General features: G+C 37.9%; 1 protein-coding gene across 24 annotated transcripts in view; it reads right to left on the bottom strand.

Moving 5' to 3' along the window:
• Positions 1-20,825, bottom strand: part of ZNF521 (zinc finger protein 521) — a 230,098-nt gene that overhangs the window by 112,918 nt on the left and 96,355 nt on the right. For 17 of the 24 annotated variants that reach the window (XM_088174141.1, XM_088174127.1, XM_088174124.1 and 14 more), the window contains one exon: positions 15,167-17,395. In XM_088174141.1, coding sequence (XP_088030267.1) covers positions 17,030-17,395 — 366 coding nt within the window. In that variant the 3' untranslated portion in view covers positions 15,167-17,029. Of the gene's footprint in view, positions 1-5,035; positions 5,121-15,166; positions 17,396-20,825 lie in introns of those variants that run through there. The other 7 variants (XM_088174145.1, XM_088174122.1, XM_088174120.1 and 4 more) reach the window with 3 other exon arrangements.

A 20,825-nucleotide genomic window follows, 5' to 3' on the forward strand; every position in this document is an offset into this window, starting at 1 on the left:
GCTTGCTTTCTCCATCAACAAAAGTAGCAGCAAACTACAAAGATTGTGGCAGTTTTCCCCTTTTATCATTCTCTTTGTCAGCCTGATCAGTCCTCAATGGTAAATGTGCTGCTCTGTTGTGCACAGCCAGCGGCTCGCAATTTGCTCACTATGTTTCATGAGACAGTTGTTTGTGGCTGTTTGGAACACATTTACCTCTTTGGGGATTTATGCGCTAGTTGCAATGCCAACCTCCATAGTGATAGAAATTTCTTTCTAACTAAAATAGATAATTAGAAGCTGGTAATTATTGGTCAAGAATTATCAGAGTGAAAAAAATTAAGCTCTTCATAAATAGTTCTTGGCAATGTCATCTCTTTACATTATCTCATGCCTAACAGCACTTTACTCAGAGCACTTACAAATTTACACTACTGCGGTTGAGCTCCATAATTTTATACGGAGTAATTCCTTTCCTGAACTCCCCCAATTCTGAGCCATGCTGTATATGCATGTGTGCAAAATCCAAGGCAACAGCTACAGCAACTGTTTAGTCTATTTACACCGAACTGCATCAGATACTACAGATGTAAAGGAATCAGTTGAAGATGAAACAATGTTTAGCATGTCTGCTTAAAAAACCAGCGAAAATAATAGGAGGAGCGGCGGAGTGTATCAAACAGAACACAAACAATGGCAGACTCTTTTCCTACTCTCTCAGGTCAAATGCCAACTGTAAACTACGTGATGAAAACAAAGGAATGCTAGAAAGCTTATTTTCCACAGACACTGTGTACCCAGAAATAGAATTTTCTCAAAGAAAGCTGCTAAAAGTGCTATGTATTCCACTCAGATAAAAAAAAAGAAAGAAGACAACTGAAGAAATACCACTTATGCCAACACTTTCTAAACCCGTATTAAACCTGGATTTATGTTTTCCTCCTTACCCACTCAAAAGCTGGAAATTGTTTCACCCACAAATTTCAGTACACACACCAACAAGCAGGTCTTCATTTGGCAATTATCCTTACAGTTATCCAAACAAAAGTACATGCCTACATCTAGGTCCAAAATAATGCCAAAACACAGGGCCTATTTAAAAAACCTCACATCATGCCTTGCTGTCTGTCTGCTAGCATCCCCTAGCCTAGCCTGACTCAGTGTGTAGTTTAAGGTAACATGGGCTCTGCTTGATGAAGCACAGTGTCTGGAATGGGCAGATCTGGCAGTCAGAACTCTTGAACTTTAGCTCACTTAATGCAAGCAAGAGACTCCACTTCTATGCCTCTTTGTCCTCATCCATTCAATGGAAAATGCTTACTGCCCTGTCCCATCATGAAGATGTTGAAGACTAGATTAAAGGCTGCAGAATAGTTCTAAAATTGAAAGTTCTAGAAGGAGTAAATGAGTAGTTACTAAAGGAAAGCTGCCCCTATGACATCTTTTTATTACATAACTTGTAAATTACATTGTTGTCAAAGTTACTTAAGGTTACACTTCACTGGGTCATTGGCAGATTTTATTTTCCATTAGGTGGCATAATCCCTCTTGTTGAATTGATTGAAATGTATAATAAAATCTGTAAAAATGCTATATACTCTTAACAAAGAAGAGTAAGAGGCTTTTCAAATAGCCTCTAATCCCTCTTCCCCTGCTAAATGTCTAGTTGAGATTATATTTGATTAGACAAAAACACAGACATACATACAACCTAAAAATACCTACCCTCAGTGGAGCTATTTTAGCCAACAAAGTAATTCCAGTTGCCTTATTTAAAAGTCTAAGTTTCACACTGGGGTTTTATAAGTATAGCTTTGCCTCAGTGACCTTCCATAATGCAACTTCTCTCTGTGGATGTTAGCAACATGAACTCAGTTTACATCTAGGGATCATGTTCACGGGCCACAGTGATTAGATGGGATGCCATCAACTTTTCCAGGCTTTCAAACTGCATCATGATGTTGAGCAGCAACTGTTTCCCTCAGCTGGCTGAGCATTATCTCTACCAGTGTTTCCCACTCATTTCTGAGTGGAGTTTGGCAGACGACTTTCCACTTTCACATTTGTCCCATGTTTCAGGTGCCTTCAGGTAAGAAGACACATCAATAACCACAATACAGATAATGAGAACATTTTACTATGAGAGGAAATAACAGTTCCTGGCAGTGTGAAATGATGTCTATAAAGGCATTTATTGCCCCTACATCTGATCTAGGAATTATCACACCATCTGACTTTTGACTCCTGCCTTGCCATATTACCTTCCCCCTCTCTTGCATTTAAACTCCTTTCTTTCTCTGTGTCTTCATGCAGCTTCCTTACTTTCCTTTTCCCAGAGAATCAAAGTCACTACAGCCTGTTCTGCCAATCACCTACTAGGAAATCAGGGCAGGAAGACACATTTTATCAGATACATGTAAAAAAGGGAGGAAGCAATATCTTTAGGAAACCATTTTTTTATTTGTTTAATGTGCTGTGTCAACAAGCCAATATTCACTCCAGTGCTTAATCTAATATATTTCTCCATCTACATATTGAATGATATGCGTGCAGGTAACTACAGGATATATTATATATATATATTCACACAAATGTATATGTTTTCTGTATTAAAGAAAACCCTTTACCTTCCCTACCTTTCTGTATAAATACCATAAGAATACCTACAGATGTACATAAACTAAGGCTGGTTAAAAATAGCTTGATGTGACCCCTTGAACCTTTCTCTCTAGACAGAATGTGGTTTTGGAAAAAGGCCTGTGAACAATGATATAAATTAAAGGGGAAGGGGAAGAGTGAAATTAGAAAGATAGCTAAGGAAAAATCCAATTAGTGGTGAGAAGACTAACAGAATTGGAGATCAGAAATTATTTTTCCTTGAGTTTCGATTCCGAGGTCACATTCAAAACTCTCCAGAAAGCTGATATTGCTTTCACTCCACCCCAACACAAAATCCCCTTGCATTTGCTTAATCGAGGCTACATCATTAGGAGCTGCACTGTTAAGTCTGGCAGTGCAGATAAGAATCTTTCACTGAACACAGATTACCACACGCATGACCGGCAAATCTCCCTGCATGTTTTGCAAGCTCCTTTATTTCACTGGGAAGATTTTATATTAAGCACGTTTAAATCTGTGTCACTATGGTTATGTCATGAAGTAATATCATGCATGATTAGATAGAACACAGACAAAACAATTAAATATTGTTTTAAAATATTCTCTTTCTCATTCAACCTCATCCAGCTTTTAAGAAATTAAACATAGGCAGTTAATAGCTCAGTTTAAGAAAATACGTCTTTTCAGATCTGCAAGCTGAAGCCAGCTAAATGGATTTGTCCTGCTTTACTGACTCTCTCCCCATTTTGCTCCTCCCATTCTGACTCTTTAATAAAACTCATCCAGACAATAGAGGGAAAAATAAATCTGAGTATTTAATGAAATAAATGAGCTCCTATTCTAAAAATGTGAGGCATCTGGGAAGTGGATAGCAAGTAAACACATCATCATTTCCAGCATCATCCTTTATAAACAGTATCCACATTCCCCATCAAGTTTCAGCATCACTATATGCTACAATTAGGAATATTTCAAACATTGGACTCAAATAAAACAGCAGAAATTATGAGTTCTGTTGTTTAATTCTACCCTACTTTTAAATTCCATTACTGACACAGATTGAATGCTCTGAAGCAGTCCAATTTATCTTCTACCCAAAAACACAAGACATGAAAACTAAGTCTTAACCTAACAGGTAAATTGCTTGTCTCCTTTACAAAACCAGTTTGTCATTTCCATTTAGTCATTTTTATGAAAAATATAAAATGTTTATGCTCTAAATGTGTAACAACTTAAATAAAGTACCCACAGAAATGGGCCATTAAGTTTTGGCAGATAACTTTCTTTTACAGTGCAGCCAAATTGCTAAGTGTTCACGGAAGAAATCTGCATGTTACCTCAAAAGAAAAAAAAAGAATTACCACCAAACTGGAAAGCAGAAAAAACAAGCAAATTCTCTGCTTTGGATATATAATTACTAGCTTCTATACTATATTTTTGGTTTGTGCTTTGCAAGATTTTCTGCTATTTTAGCAAGAAAACCAGTATAAGGGAAGAAGGAGTAAAAAATCAGTGGTATCTCTGTTTTGAAAAGCAAAATTTGGAAAAAAGACTAAAAAAAACCAAACCAGGAGACAATCCTGGCAATGTTATCTTATTAGCGAGCAAATGATGTGCTTGATAAATTTAATTGGCTGATAGAACTCTTAGTGCTATTACTGAGTAGTTACCAAATTGAAAACATTATGGGTAAACCTAGGGGAATCAGCAAATAATAGGAAAATATGAATATCAAAGAAAAAGCAGCTTTTGTTTTATTCCAATTTGCAACTGTAACAGCTTTGTAAACATCAGGATCCAGGAATCCTAAAATATGGTTTTTTAAATGCTTGTACCTTAAAGAATGTATTCCATTACTGTATACTACAATTCCTTACTTTTTCAAATAATTTATAGTATTTAATTGTACACAGATACACTCAGGATTTTTTCCAGACTGCTCAAACATAACAAACAGTACTATTTTATGGCCATTTGGATTATTTATGTTTCCTAATGACAAAAACTCACCAGTTTTGATTTTGGTACTGAGGTGCTTGAGAAGTACACAGTAGTGTCATTACCATAATAACTTCTGAAATTAAAACCTGTCTAAAACTCTACGGAAAGCTAACATCCAGTTCATTAACCATTCCTGTTAGTTTGTTTTCAATAATGCAAAAATGATTAGAAGTTTAATTTGCTAATCACCTGTGTTTTGACTGGCAGTGGATATATAATTCTCTGCAGAAGTCTAAACTAGCCCTTGCAGAAAATAAAATATGCTAATGCTTTATCAAGTCTAATAATATGAATAAAAAAATCAATCATGCCTAGATTAATCATTGATGGATCCACAATTAATTTCTCCTTAAGTCTGTTTAATTTTAGAGACAATGGTGATAATGAGTTAAGAAAAATGGCTATTTGTCTTTGAGAAGTTTTAATGCTCACTTACCAATCATGTGGTTTGCAACATGAACTTGGATATCCCACTCATTGTAGAAAACCATCTGACATTTGATGCACTGGTAGGTCTTCTTCTAAAGAAACAAGGGTAGATGAAATTTACTAAAACATACAATTTTAATAATTTCATTATAACTCAAAATACCGAGTTCACAGTGGTCATTTAAAGCTCTCCAGGAGTGCTTTCATTGAGGCTTAATTATTAATATAAAAAAATAACACTCTGTAGGCTCTGTAATATCTTTCATTTGAGTTTTCTGAAACTTGACAGAGATTGTTGTCAACTTCCTAACTCCATGGACACATCAGTGCTGCTAAAACATCTACCGTAATCATGGAAGGCAAAATGGAATGAGGATATATGGGATGTAAGCTAAATAACATTGAAATCAATGTGGATCTTTCATTTTACACCAAGGGATTAGGTCTACTAGAGAACAAGGGAAAAGCCAGGAAAAGAATACAGGAATGAGAAATATGCTGCTCTCATTTTCGGTGGAGCTGCAGAATCTCCTCTGCACCACACATTTTAAATGGTCCATCAGGCTGCCATTTCTCAAGGAGGAAAACCTCTCAGTCTAGACAAAAAGTTCCTGTATTAGGGCATTTGCTTCAATAATATCTATTGGCAGGCCTGAACTAAAACTGGGAAGCCTGACTGGAAACTAGCCAGAGAGCATGCCTTCTGGCCACATTAGATTGGGCTTGACTTACTTAAAAATCATGGTGTATACGGCTCAAATTTCATTATAAACCAGAAAATGCATTACTCTGCTTAATTCGGTGCACAGAACACGTTTTTCATTTCTGTCGTGATGTCTTTCAAAAAAGATCTGCTCTTTCACTTTTCTACATGGTATATAACTTGTCCAAGACATTTCAACATCCTAAAAATGTAATTGCATTTTCTCTCATTATTTTTCTTGATCTGAATTGGCCAGAGAGTTGATATTGGAAAGCATTGTTTTAAAAGTGAAAACTAAGAGTGTATTCAAAGTAAGGTTTCGTTTTTCCTTCATAAGACTTAAAATCTGCAGTTATCCAGGCACCTAATGAGAAAAGTCAGATTCATACAACTGTTCAACTGCATAATTGTAGTATCAAGGACTCAAGTCCTAAGGTAACGGTCCTGAAGAGCTCAATTCTTGTTTTGAAGATGCAATAAAGTCAAGGTAAGCCCTGAACTGCCACATCAAGGCAGTAACTCAAGAGACACAGATCTTTCTGTACCGCCACAGGCACCTTGCCTACATCAGCAAAAAGAAGAAAAAAACCACAGAAAAATACATATTTTTTAAAGAATGTAAAGTCACAAGAAGCTTGCACAGATGTATTAAAACTGCATATTTCCCATATATTAGTTGAAGAAGAAATAAGATTTGCTGGATAACGTGCATCAAAAATACACCCTCTCTTGTATATATTTAACTTGTGAAGAGTTTTATTCAGCTGGTATTATCAATTATATTGTTTAAAAGGTGTTGGCTTTTTTACCTGACTCCAAACAGTAATAAAGACTTGCTAGATTTTATATCAGCATCTAAATTAAGATGCCCTGTCCCAGACAGATAAAGTGCCCATCTATTAAGTATCTTTCTACTTCAAGCCTGTAGGCAGGAATACAAAGACTTTTCAAACATATGTTGTTTTGCCTTACCAAGTTAACTGAAAAATTAGTGACTAATCAAAGTCAGCTCTGAAATTAAGTGTTCCTGTGGGCTCCTCTTTACAAATCTCCCATTGCTTCGCATACACAGAGGCTATTTTAATTTTCTCAATGACAATGAAATGTGCTGTGTCTCTTCACGGTGGAAACAACCATAAGCTTTTGTTGCTGTTTTTCATTTAAATTAATCTTAGTTTTTCAAAATTTAACGAAGTTAAATCATTGTGTAGACAACCAAATAATCAATGGACACCCAGAAATCAAACCAGCTTTGACTTAGTGTTACTGTTATGATTTGTAAAGCCAGATGTTTTAAAAGATAAAATACTTTTTCTCTTTTTTCGTCCTTGTGACAATACTGGTAAAATTGGTAGAAAATCAGATTTAGTCTAAGGATTTCCTATTATATGTTGGTAAAGTCAACCTTACTGCACTACATCTAGATCTAGCAAAGACCTCTAAATAATGACAGTCACGATCAACAATTTATTATGCTAAGCTCTTTACAAGATGCTTTTTGATGCTGACATATAGAACAACAATATGGCATAAATAACAATCACTCTCCCTTTTTTTAAAACATTGTTTCCCTTTAGAACTAGTTAGAAAATATTTCTTACTCCCCGATGACTGGCACTACGTATTGTTTATTAGCATACCCCTAGCATTATTCCTGATATGTGACTTTGTTGAAAAACAAAGAAACATAAATGTAATGGCTGGTCTTTTCTCTTGTTAGCAGAGCAATGCAGAGTGCATGTCAAGAATTGTCAGCAAAATTATGACTGATGTACATAAAGACAACACATACAAAGGTTGGGGATTTTTTGAAGTCAAATGTTTAAAAGTAAAGTGATTTGACAACAACAAAAAATAATAATTTACTAGCACTTACTAGCCTGTTCAAAATGATCTGACATATTTGCAGAATCACACACAGAGCTTTTCTTTTTATCATGAAGGGAAGATTGTTTTTGTGACTGCTGCTTGATCAAGCACTAGTTCTTTTTTGTTACCAACCATATTCTAAAATGTTGACATCAACTTTTATTAGCTGAACACACACTTATCTCAAAGTGTCTAAACTTGTGCATGATTATGTTTTTATTTTAAAAGCATACTCAGTAAATTCCATTTACTGCTAGATTTTCAAAGTGATCAAACTCAGTCATTTTCATACCATGTTGACAAAACTCACGTACTTATTTCCATATGTTTCACATTCTAAGGAATCCTTGTTTGCTGCAAGTTACATATTAGTCTCACAAGCTGGGTCAGAACCATGGGACTCATAACTGCTCATAGGAGTTCCTGGGTCCTGATGTACTTCATGGCTGATCCCAATTACCTACTAGAGTGAGATCTGAGGGGGGACCTAGCTCCTCCTCACACTGTGTTCCCAAAAAGGGGAAATTTGGGGGAATAGGACAGAAATTAACCCTGAGATATTGTACCTCAATACCCCTTGCCTGGATAGGAAGGAAAGAAGCCTTGAAGCACTTGTGTGACACACCACAGAAGGAAAATTGGATTGTGATTCAAGAAAGCATTTGAATTTCTCTCGAGTGTCTCCAGCTTTTGCAGTGCAAGACGATTCTAAACAAAAAGGAGGTCAGGGCTGTGACAGACATCCTGGTCTTGTCCTGCTGCAGCTGTCTGCAGCAGGGAACTCTTGCTGAGCTCCCTCGCCCCTCTGCTCAAGCCACCAGCATGTGGAGGACTCAGCAGCACTGAACAGGCACCCCAGGCCCTGCTGCTCCAGCTCACAGCCCTGAGCAAATCCATTCCACACAACAATGAAGAGAGGACAGCTAAGGGCACTCACACCCTAACCTGACACAGCTGCTTTTCCCAAAGGACACCTGTCAGTCTCCTAAGGAGACAGAAGAATGACAATATTGTCATTCCTCCCTACAAACACAGAAAAAAGCTGACACGTATTTCCTGTAAGAGAGTAATTCTAAATCAGCAAGTATGGGCCACAGAAGGCTCTTGCAGGTACATTTCCGTGTGGACTTGGACAGGACCAGTTTAGCAAATGGAGAAAATGCAACACGTTCTAAACTGTGCCATCGTGCAAAAACTCACAAATATTTATTCCAGAGGGGAAAGACACACGGAATTAAGAAAGTAGCTTAACTTTTCCCTTTTATTGCTATTACTATTATTATTATTGTTATTATTATTTATTGTTATTGTCATCATCACCTCATTTTTTAATAAAAACTCTCCAATAAGCAAGCCCATAATCCTTCACTGAACTCCCTCCTGTCAAGAACCTAAGTGCCAATTTTTCTCCTCTATGCTGAGTGTAAATCTGAGGCCCAAGTCATTCCTGGGGCCATCCAAAATCACTATAGAAGAGTAACTGTTTGGATGAATGTCTCACATGAGCATTGGGTGCCTGCTGCATACCTGTTTTCACAACCAATTTAAAGCCTTCCAGCATTCAAATCTTCTCTGTGACTTAATTTAAAGAGATTTGGATTGGGCATATGTGTCTCCTAACCTTTTGAATAGGTAATGTCACCTAAACGGTTAATTATCGTCCCAATCCTCACTTATCACTCTGCAGTTTTCTGAATTTCTTTTCTATAAAGGTGCCCAGAGTGTCTATGTCATATGAAATGAGACTTCACTGCTTTTATAAACAGTCCAGGAATATGAACTTTCAACTGGTACTTCAATTCTGTGCACATAATTTTATTTGCTCTGTTTTATAAATAAAGCAAAACAACTAATAACCACACTACTAGAGGATTTACAGTTCTATTCAGAAATGCTTCAAAAGTATGCAGAAAATACTTCTGTGTAGACTTTTGTGCCCTGTGACTGTCTCAAGTACAGATACATTCTTTTTTTTCTATTCCCCAGCCTCATTATATTACTTGAAAATGAACTGCATATGCTACTTATCGGCTCATGCTCCACCTCCTTGTCAAAATCATTCAGTATTTTATCACCTGCCGATTTTGTTCTGACATTTCCCCAGTTTTGTACTATCAGAGAATTTCATCATGTTACTACTTATTCTTTCTTCCAGACTACTGATATGCTGCATAAGTTCAACAAAATTGGTGCAAATAATGATTCTTAAGGCTTTCCATTATTTACATCCCTCCAAACCAACCTGCTTCAATTCACAAGACTCCTATGCTTTCCAGACCCAAGATCGTGTTTCTTTTCTTTTTTAATCAAACAAACTATCTCTCCCTACGCCGTACTTATTCACCCAGCAGATTAGTCTTTTGTGCTATACCGTTTCAAAAGCTTTGCTAAAACCCTGGTAAATCATGTTTATAGGCTTCTCTGTCAGCACTTGTGGCTATTCTCTCAAAATACTCTTTATTGAAAATTTTAAGCATGATCCTCCCTCTGTGAATCTCTGCCTTCTATCCTTCATTAAATCCAAACTTTCTTCTATCATGTCTTTCATTAGCCTTCCTCTTCTGTTCCCCTCTGTTTAAATCAAGCTCACTAACCAGTAACTTCATGCATAACCCTTATATTCCCTGTTAAATGTTTGTTTAGTGGCCTTTTCCCATGTTGTTGATACTTCTTCTTAAAGACCACAAGCTTATCTGCTTAACGTTTCCTTTTATCTTCCGCTCCTTTCACTGAGAATTTTGGAATGGATATTTTTGTAAGTCATTTATTGTATATTATACTCCATTATATTACCTTTAATCTGTACTTCATTCTTCTCCATGGGGAGTATATGCCACTAGCTCAACGACAAAGCATTTGTTTAACAGTACTGGTTTCCTTGATTACCTATACCATTTCTGGATCTCCTGTACCCATGCCCCTTTTAACTGAATACTTATTCCCTATATGAAATAAACAAAATATCATTTATAGCTTCTAATGCATGGCATCTACTGTCTTAGGCTTGCAGGCATCCCTAGTTTGTTCTATACTCCTTTCACACTTTTCATCTGTGCCCCATCAAAAATGATTTTGATATGTACCTGTTACCCCACCAATAACCTCCTGTTTACACCTAATTACATTATTTGCCCTTGACACACTACTGAAGGGGACTTTCAAGGCTTTTTCCCTTCAGTTTTAGCACAGACTGAGTGTATGGATCAATAACTGAGCTGAGACAACCTGCTGTTGCCAAAAGAGTGATACCACACCTCTCACATCCTCTAATTCCCTTCTCCCATATCAGTCATTCACTCCCTTTCCCTCACATGAAGGGTGGAGTTAATTCAACCTTTTAAACTGATGGAATAGTAACCTGACAAGAGAAAGTGAACAGCATCAAAAAAATAATATGAAAATAGCAAGTTAAGACATTTACAACTTGCACACTAACTACAGCAATTTGCCAGTGCTAACTCCTAATGCTGCCCGCTGATATATTTTACATCATTATTTTATTAAGCATTAGCAGTGTGCTTGGCCCTTCATGATACACAAGAGCAACCATGGTCCTAGCTTTGTCCATTTAGCCATTTTTCATCAGAATTTAGATTAGCTTTGACAGTACCTTAATTGAGGATTTCTTTCTTACCTTCCTGGATGCTTATTTTGTCAACCTTAAGCTCTTAGAAAACTAAGCATATGTTAGCCAGCTTCACTGCATAGTTAGTTATTTATCTTGCTTATGGGGCACTGTCATCTTGCTTTTTTCTTTTTAATTGACTAATTGCCAACACTTGTAATTGCTCACACAAAACTCTTTAATTAGTATTTCCTGTTTACTTTTAAAAACATTTTCATGGAGATTTTATGCGTATTTTTCTGTTCTGTTTTCATTTAGCAGGGTCTTAAATTATAAGAGGGTCTGAGTGTATATGCCTGTGGAAAGAATACAATCAACTCCACAAGGTAAGCGAAATGAAAAATGGAAAGAAACATTTTTTTTTCTCATTTCTTTCATTATGGTTACTTATTGCATACACAAAATATATTGAGTCAGAAACACTAAGGTTCATGTTATCAGTCCTTACTTTTCTATTCTGTTTGAATTCATGGTCTGCTGTTCTGTCTTTCACCTTTATTCTGGATTCTGTATTTAATCATGTCTGTCTTCAATGTCTCTTAGTTACAAACCTTTCCCTCCCCTAGCTGACGAAGAGCATTAGCTTGCCATGTCTCACATCCCCACACAGAAAAAACCGCATCTTGCCACATTTAAAAACTGCATGTCTTCCCTTTGAGATCTCTAATTCTTAAACTCTCTCTAGGCCTTTCAAACTCAGTACTGAAGTGAAATACCTGTCAGAAAATTGACTCTAAAACCTGGCATCACATGGCTGTAGATTTATTTTCTCTCTCAATTACTTCATATTAGGCTTTCATAGTTTATGAATACAAACAATTTAAAGTACGGTGAATTTGATTTGGGATCTAAAAAACAAAGACACCTCTTTCTGTCTTTCTGTCTGAGGGCCTGATTCTGGGTGAAGCTGAGTCTCTGAGCAGTGCACATGTATGTGCTGAGCAGCGTTCAGGACTTTGGGGCTGACTGTGTCAGCAACTGAACTTCCTGTCAGCATCTCCACCCCTTTCTGTCCCCTTACATTGCCCTTAAAACCAAAGGGAATGGCCAGCCTGAGACCATCTGAAACCCTAGAGCTGTTAGCCCATCCAGAGGTATTCCAACAGCATCTGTGTCAGAGCCACTGTGTGGCTACAGACATTCAGGAGGAACTATGACCAACATCACAATGATAATTCTGCAGATGAAGTGGCATCAAAGCACATGCAATAGAGCTTGACTTAGCAGGTCTGAGACTCAAAAAGCTGACATTCTGAGTAAGCTGATTTTTGTTCCATTTTAAAGTTGGGTTTTTTGCTTTGATTTTTAAAAAAAGGCAAACTGAGACAGATCGTCATTCAATAAAGCCACTACTTTCTTTACCAACAATCAGCAACAGATGTAGCCCAATAAAATTAATAGTTTGCAAGTACGCACAAGAGAATACTCTTGTCTCTTTTCTCCATCACAGATTTTGTTAAAGCTCTCTGGATTTTAACAAAACGGCAAAATCAGGAGCTTTTTATATACCTACTTTTTTCTTTTTTTTTTTTTTTTGTAATTTATACACTATAACCGCTTTTCTCCCACTCTGTGGAGAATTAATGCTGATTAATTTCACTTTCCAAAGTGTGACTCAGGACCCTCCTCCTGCCCTTAATTGTCCACTTTTAACTCAAACTGAATTCTGCACTATTACTTACCAAGATAATTTAATCCTACAGAATAGAACTTGTGCTCAGAAATATGCAACATTAATATTAATGTACAAACAGAAATATATTACTCATACATAATATATAAGAAATTAATTTTCATTGAAGTATCAAGAGAAGGAGTAAACCCCTTAGATCCTTCTCTTGCAATTAGCTCTGCACTTGGGAAAGTCAATGGGACTTCACAAACGAAGGCTTCACACCATAGCATGGGCAAGACTGGGGTTTTAAAAAGGCACTACAAAATATGCCGTGAACAGAATCCTACAATCATATTGCTGTGATTTTAGTGCTACCCTTTATGGATACACTTAGGCCACATCAATGTTAACAAATATACTGGTTGCATCTGAGCTGGCACACAGCTGCTGACACTGCAATGACGCTTGACTGTGTGCCCAGCTGAAAAACCTCCTCTGGGAAAGCACAGCTGCCCAAGGAAGTGGTGTACCAGCAAAACAAGCACTCTGCTCAGCCACTCTTCAACACTATCCACAATGATTTGTGTCTCTTTTTTTTTGTGTTAAGACATACTGTCTCTCCTCTAAGGGAATTAAGAGAACTTCACAGAATTGCCTCTGTTCTATTTCATAATCTTTTACTTTCATATTAATTCTTAAAATACCAGTAATTCCTCTTAGGTACACCCTGTAATAAGTTAATGTCTTTTTACATGGGGCTTCAGTCTACTATTTCTCTATCTGAAAATAAAAAAGATTGCAGAGTTTGTTTCAGAAGCAAAATGCCATACGTCTAGGTTTGAAGGACTTCGACCACTCAACCACCATCGTACAAACCAGCTGTGAAGCAGTGAGCATTCAAGAAATGAGGAACTATGGTTAAGACTAATAGTTTGGGAAAATCACCAGGTGATGCAGACATTCCCTGCCTAGGCCTGTGAGAGAAGCACCAAGCAGCAGAACAGGATCAATTGCAAGTTGGCCACTGGTCTGTGATGGTTGCAAGGGTTTGGAAACAGACAATCATATTCCTATGGGTTGGCCCTAAACCTATTCCAGCCATCAGAGCAGAAACCAAGACGACTGTTATAGCAGTGGTAAAGCAAACACAGAAGGAAATCTGGAAGCTTGAAGTCTCAGATCATTCTTTGTGGGTAAAGCACCCTGTTTCCTACTAGAAAATGTAGAGAAAGATATGAAAAGCCATTAGATGTACCTTTTTAGACAGAATACTGTGAAACATCTGAAAAATAAGCAAAAAAACAGAGGAAATGTATCCCAACACAGGACACCAAAACTGTGGACATATGATCAAAGGGGATAAATAGCTCCCTTCTCTCCTACCACTCACCTTATTTTTGAGTACACAAGCAGCAAGTAACTTTGCAATGGTTGCATTTCTAAGTAGTGGTATTTCTAAGACCCTCTTCAAAGGCATTTCACAGACCTTATAAATGACTCCTAGAAGTGCACATTATTATTGGTAAGACTGTACTGAGATGCTCAGTATCAGGGAGGGCCCTGCCCTTTTATTCACTGACTTATGGAGCCATAAACCAGTGGCAAAGGTTTAGCCACCAAGGAAAAACAGGGAAACATAAACATACATCTGGTAGATGGGCCCAAAGGATGGGTAGAAAACACAGGAATACAAAATGGGTGAGGTTGATCTCTGGGGATCCTCTGGTACGGTCCTCCTGTTCAAGAAGGGTCACCCAGAGCCAGACCACATCCAGAGGACTTGTGAGTATCTCAAAGGGATACACAGCCTGTCTGGGTAACCTCTGCCAGGGCTTGGTTGCCCTTGCAGTGTTTCCTGATGTTCAGAGGGAACGTCCTGTATGTCCATTTGTCCCCTCTGCTTCTTGTCCTAGAATGTCACACGGTGAGGGTGGATGTTAGCAAGAGACATCTCTGCTGTCATACCTAGCAAAATATGCTGTATAAAATAGTACAGGTCATATTTATCCAATAATTTGTAATAAAATGCAAGAAACAGTATAAATGAAAGATAGCTTTGGGAGGAAAAAAGGTACCTTACAGTTTTGAACCACCAGGCATAAGATCAACTATCTGCTATCACAGAGCTCTGGCACATCAAAGAACAGTATCCTTTAACAAGATACTACATGTCAGGTGGTTTTCTTACGTTCATTTTGTACAACTTCGTGAAACAAGCAGTACTGGGGCTTACATACCCATTTTAAATTAATGGTTAGCCCATTTTATTTCCCTCATGACAGAGTAACAAATCTGGGTATTATGTTTGTTGTACAAGACAAAGTAATACACACACCATATACAACAACTTTATTGAGTAATGGTGAAAACAGTTCTCATGTACAGTCACTTAAGAATCTGGCCTGTGAGTATCACAAAGAACAGATCATACTTTCCTCCAATAACTTCATGCCTTGTGTTCGCTTGACTTTCACATAAAAAAACAGGTATAAACTTCAGCTACAGCCATCTTCCTGGTCTGGATCTCTTAAAGGCTGCTTTCCTATTTGGAATCTATCATCTGCTGGGTCACCTCTCTTCCCAAACATTGTAACAACTTCATAGGCTTTGAGATTACTATCAATCTATGAATTTTTCCCTGAAACTGGCCAAGAGTAGTTAAAAAATAAGATGTAGAAGTGAGAGAATCCTCTAGATGTATGCAAACCAGCAGACAAATAGATATGTCACGATTTTCTGTGTCTTGTTCTTAAAGATGATCAGGCTAGAAAATTGTGTGAAATTTCTTCTTGTTTCTACCCAACTCTGAGATCAGAATACAAACACTCATCACTACTGTGATTTTCCCCTGGGGCTGTGCAGAAATTGTGGCATGCTACACCAATCAGTTGGCCAGCAGGTACAAGTACAGGGAAAGCCTCAAGAGGATAGTGGGGTGCACAGCTGGGCTGTAGGAGTATACACCTCATGGATCTTTTGTCTCATAAAGCTTTGCTGAATCTACATTTGCCCTCTCTAGAGAGCCTAAAGGACTTCATCCACATTCCTGTGTCCCTCTCCAGTTCTGTGTTTCTTCAAGCACGCATTCCATCCCCCCACCCCACCACGGAAATCTTGGTTTAGTGCTCTTGAAAATTTTGAAGAATATGTTATCCTTTCATCCTCTCATGCGAAGTTTTCCACAAATGTGAAGAAGATGCCTCTTCAAATTCCCCATCTGAAGCCTCTGACAAATAACAAGAGAGACAAACAGCATTAGATTTTAATGATCAGTGGACAAGAAACTAAGAAAACTCACTACAATTTCCCCCTGCTTCTGTTCAGCAGATCCCAGCCAACATATGGCTTTCCTTTCACAGACTGAACTCATGATGTGTGTGAGGTAGGAAGTTTGAAGCTTAACTTTGGTAGGATTTATAGCAACAGGATAAACAATTATACTATTCTTGTAAAATTCAAAGATGACTCTGATAGCTCACCACCAAAAGTATTAAGACAAAGAGAAGAGAAATTCTTAAGCTGGACCTTATCAGCCAATTCATGGTAGTGGCACTACCAGAAATTAAAGCATAGTGCAAAGTGGAGGTGGCAAAAAAAACCCCAGGCTACCCCTTCCTAAGAATAGATATGGTCACACTTTAAATAATGCTTTCCTGAAAGCAATCTTAAAATGACACCAGAGAAAAAAATGGTATTTTTAGTGAACTCCTTTTGAAACTGCAGAAGCAGAAAATATGTTTGTCACAGATTAGTTCCACAAACTATTTCAAAGCCAAATCTTTGTGCCAGCAACAAACCTTCTTTACCTTTTTCTGTCCCTGGATCCAAAATACGGCATGAAAATCACTTGTTCTGGGCCTGGATTCACTGACAGGAAACCCAAGGCACTACTTATGTTTACATTACAAGTTTATGTGCTTATTCATAAAAATCCTGTAGTCAGAATGATCAGCTTGGATTGCTGATGAGGAGGATTATTTTAATTTCTTTATGTATTTCAATTAAATGCATGAGTATTGATTTCAGTGCATTTTTTCAGTTAAAAGCACTGTGATTTATATTGCTAAAATGCTATTGCTTGCCCTGCCAAAAGCATGCATCTGGGAACATTTCTGGGTTGCTTACAGTCTTTTCTCTCTTCTTTCCGTCTCTGACTGCCAGTGCATGCTGTTGAAATAAACCAGCTACTTCAAAAGGCAGTTCCTGTTTTCTGTCTTTGTGGGTCTGGCAGTGTTTTGAGAAATGGGGGGAAGAGTAGTAAGAGAATAAAAGTAGATTCAGGGCCCATGAATAAATAAAGAGGAAAAAAATGTAATGATAAAAGAGTACACCTACCTGAGCTCCATTCTTTCTTCCAGGGTGATATATTTTCTGGATTCATCTGAGGTTGGAGAAGTTGAGTTTCAAGGAGCCAACAGCTCTCCACAGCATTTGAATTTTGTGACCCCATCTCTACAAGCTCATTGTCAGCCTGCACTTTCACGGCTCCTTCCAGAACTGTGCTGTGATGTGCCCGGTGTCCCCTGCTGTGACATGCCCATCCTGGCATACAGCTCTGCACAACCACAACAGGACAGAAGAGCAGCCCCAGATTCACTTATTCTGCTCTCCAGCTGGTGTGACAGTTGCTAGCTCTCTCCTTTGTCCAGCATTTTTGATACTCTCTGAAATAGTGAGTTTCTGAAAGTCTTTTGCCACCCCTAAATAAGCATCTTCACTCCTGAAATAATTTGGTCGTGTACTCACGCTGCTCCTTCTCTCCTTGAGACCAGAAAACCCAGAGCATTCTTGTATTATTAATGAACTACTGTCTGCATTGCCACAGGTAATACAGTATTCACATGAGCTTCATATTCATGGAACAAAGTGATACAGAAGCAATTACACTTCTACTCTGAAATTTACCAACAGGACCCCAAACAGCGCAGTTGCACATGTGGATACTCTAGCAAAATTCAGGTTTTACCATTAAACTGTTGGTATAAGCTGCAGTCCATTCCCTCCTCCCCTGTCGTCTAAGAAATGGACAATATAATTTATTGCACTGTTATGCTCGTGTGATTCAGCAATACAGAAGTCTTGAAGCTTAAGAAGTGCAGATTTCTGCTGAGTCAAGAGCTCTCTCATTAGGTGTCTGACAGCATATTAAGGAGGAACAAGAGAGTCAAGGCCACATAGTTTTTTTTGAACAGATTTTCATCTTCCAACTGCTTTACAGAAACTGTATTGTAAGTAAGCATGGAAAAGCACTTTTGAGGATATATCTATCTTATATTCTAAATAAGGAAAATGAAGCAGAGATGTTCAAGCAGATTTGGCCAATCAGACCTTGTTCTCTGCTTTTAGACAGTAACTATCACTTAGGTTATCACCCTAGCCTAAAAGTGTGCTTGCGGTCTGATTCAAGATCTTTACAAGAAATCTACAACCAGCTGAATCCAGCACCGTAGTAAAGCTCAAAGATTAAGTTGCATATCTACACATTTTAGAGCTCTTTCAAAAGCTAGCTATCTACAATCTGCCTGTTAAAGTCTGTGTGATAACTTAGGGGTACTAGATTCAGCAGTGTGATGGGCTTAATGAGTTCTGACCTGCTCCTTGACTTGTTGTAACCAATGATGAGCACTACTCATAATTTTCCATCCCAACCAGAAGGTAACTTTCAGTGAAGATGATTCAGGTCAACATTTTTCACTCAGCAAATGGGGTGAGCTCAGCAGGTGTCAGCTGAACACATTATACTGTGGTAAGGTAATTGCACCTTATCACATCGTTGAGAGCAGACTAAAAAGGGAAATTTTCTAGTTTAACCATGAGAATACTTGGCAAAGAAACTAGAAGTGTCACTTCCAGTGTGATCTTTATCTTAAAAAGGTATTTTCAAATATTCTTCTCACTGAAATCTATTACTGAGTAAAAAGGGGTATTCAGCAATATTAATAGTCTGACAACTCATATATGCAAGATACCTATTTTTCTTGACTTAGGAATGAAATATTCTTTATATGTAGGTTAAAATCTCAAATCACGTGGCTCTCAATAATGCAAATGAAATTTTCACTCCTTGATATTATTAATACTGCTTGTTGAAAATTTCCCCAAAATTGCATGTTTAAGTAGCTATCTTCAACATCCCAATCAGTTCAAGAAACATCCTTCCAATGGAGTATGAAAGTCAGTGACTAATCATACATTTTTAAAATCCTTTTTTTTTCACTGTTTGTGTTATATGCTTATGTTTTTATTTCCCTCTATCCAATCTACAGTTTTAATCATCTGTACATTACCACTTTCTTGAATCACTAGAATTTAAACCAGTAATATCTACTAGAAAAATTAATGATCTTTCAGGATTTTACAAATGTGCATTTATTGTTTCCAGAACTACTAATGCTCTATCAGGAATTTGATAGCTTTGTCTTCCCATGAGAAAAGAATCTGAAAGTCCACATTACTATGTGGACACCAGAACCATAGACACTGAAAATTCAGTTTACATCCTCAGAATGGAAGTGGGGAGCAAATGGTGATTTGAAGGAGACAAATACTATTCACAAATGTGTAGTTTAAAAAGCTTTTTCATCTTAGATACACTTTTATATAAAAATAAAAAAGATTAAGAAGAGGAATATGCCAATTAGAAGTATAACTAAGAGCTCTGATTATACCTGATCTGAGTACAGGAAGATTCACTAATCACACTGAAGGTAACTCATCTTACATCACCACAAAGGATTCCCAAATCTTTTTGTCGAGTTTACAAGCAAGAGAAAGACAAGCTGGTAACATCTTAGCATGGTAACTGACTTAACATGATTCTGATTGTGTTTAAGGTAGCAGGAATTGGCTTCCAACATGACTGGGAAGAGGGATTTCATGCAGTCACTCAGTGCAAGATGACAGAAACAGAAACCAGGATGACTCTGAACCTATCAAACACATGCAGCTGGTAATCCTATGGTTCCAACTCAGCAGCAGTGGGATCATCAGTGGCCTAAAACACAGCTAATGAGAGCCACTCCTCTCTTCTTAAAAAAGACGGTTTTCCTTAGACCTCAGGTTCTCAGTCTAACAGCCTTCCATAAATTCCACACCACATCCCATTCCTCAGGTATCCCCTACCACCACCCAATGCACAAACCAGAGATGAAGAAGTTATGAAAGCACAGGGCCTTTCCCTGGGAGGTGCATCCTCCCTAGTACTTCATCCTGAACTCTCAGCTCTTCATGGCACTCCAGGCTCTGTGCTACCTCAGTGTCCTTCTCCCAGCCTATCTATGTTCTCCAAAGCACCACAAATTCTTACCCCTTGGTCCATATATGCTGATGTACCCTCAGTCTTCCCTCTCTGCCTCCCTCCCGCCTTCCAGTTTGCTTGAGACATGGTGAGAGATATCTTTCCCAACAGATGGGCTCACAAACAGGGAGTGAGGAAGGTGATGGAAGAGCAGCAGCTCCCTAGCCACAGGGTATCCATACACATTCACAGCAATGTTTTGCAGCATGCTCGTACCATTATAGGCTAAACATTTTCTTCAAACAAAAGCTGTTACTTCTTAAAATTTGCTTGTGCTGTGTTTTTAGGCTTCCTGAATTACTAGATGCAAGATACCATGCCTAAAATATTACCTCTAAGTCCTAATGGTAACATTTCTGAAGATAAAACAGATTTCCTTCCCTCAGTACATGAGCCCCCTACCTCCCCACATACAGGTATCATTACTTGGTCACTGGTGACTGAAGAAACAGACTACACCTTTCAAAAGTTTGATTTGTGCTTTCTAAGTTATGCTGCATGATGGAATTTCAGTCAACAGGCACTAGGTGTTTCAGTGACATCAAAATGTTCTTCATCAGGAATGGAAAGAAAAACAACAAGCAGTTGCATCCAAAGAACTGATTTCCCGATTTACCTTAGGCTAGAAATGCACTTCTACTTAATCAAAATATGCTATAAGAGGGGAAAAAGAAAGTCTACAACACAA

Source organism: Sturnus vulgaris, chromosome 1, assembly GCF_052056855.1.
Source record: "Sturnus vulgaris isolate bStuVul1 chromosome 1, bStuVul1.hap1, whole genome shotgun sequence".
Classification (NCBI taxonomy): domain Eukaryota; kingdom Metazoa; phylum Chordata; class Aves; order Passeriformes; family Sturnidae; genus Sturnus; species Sturnus vulgaris.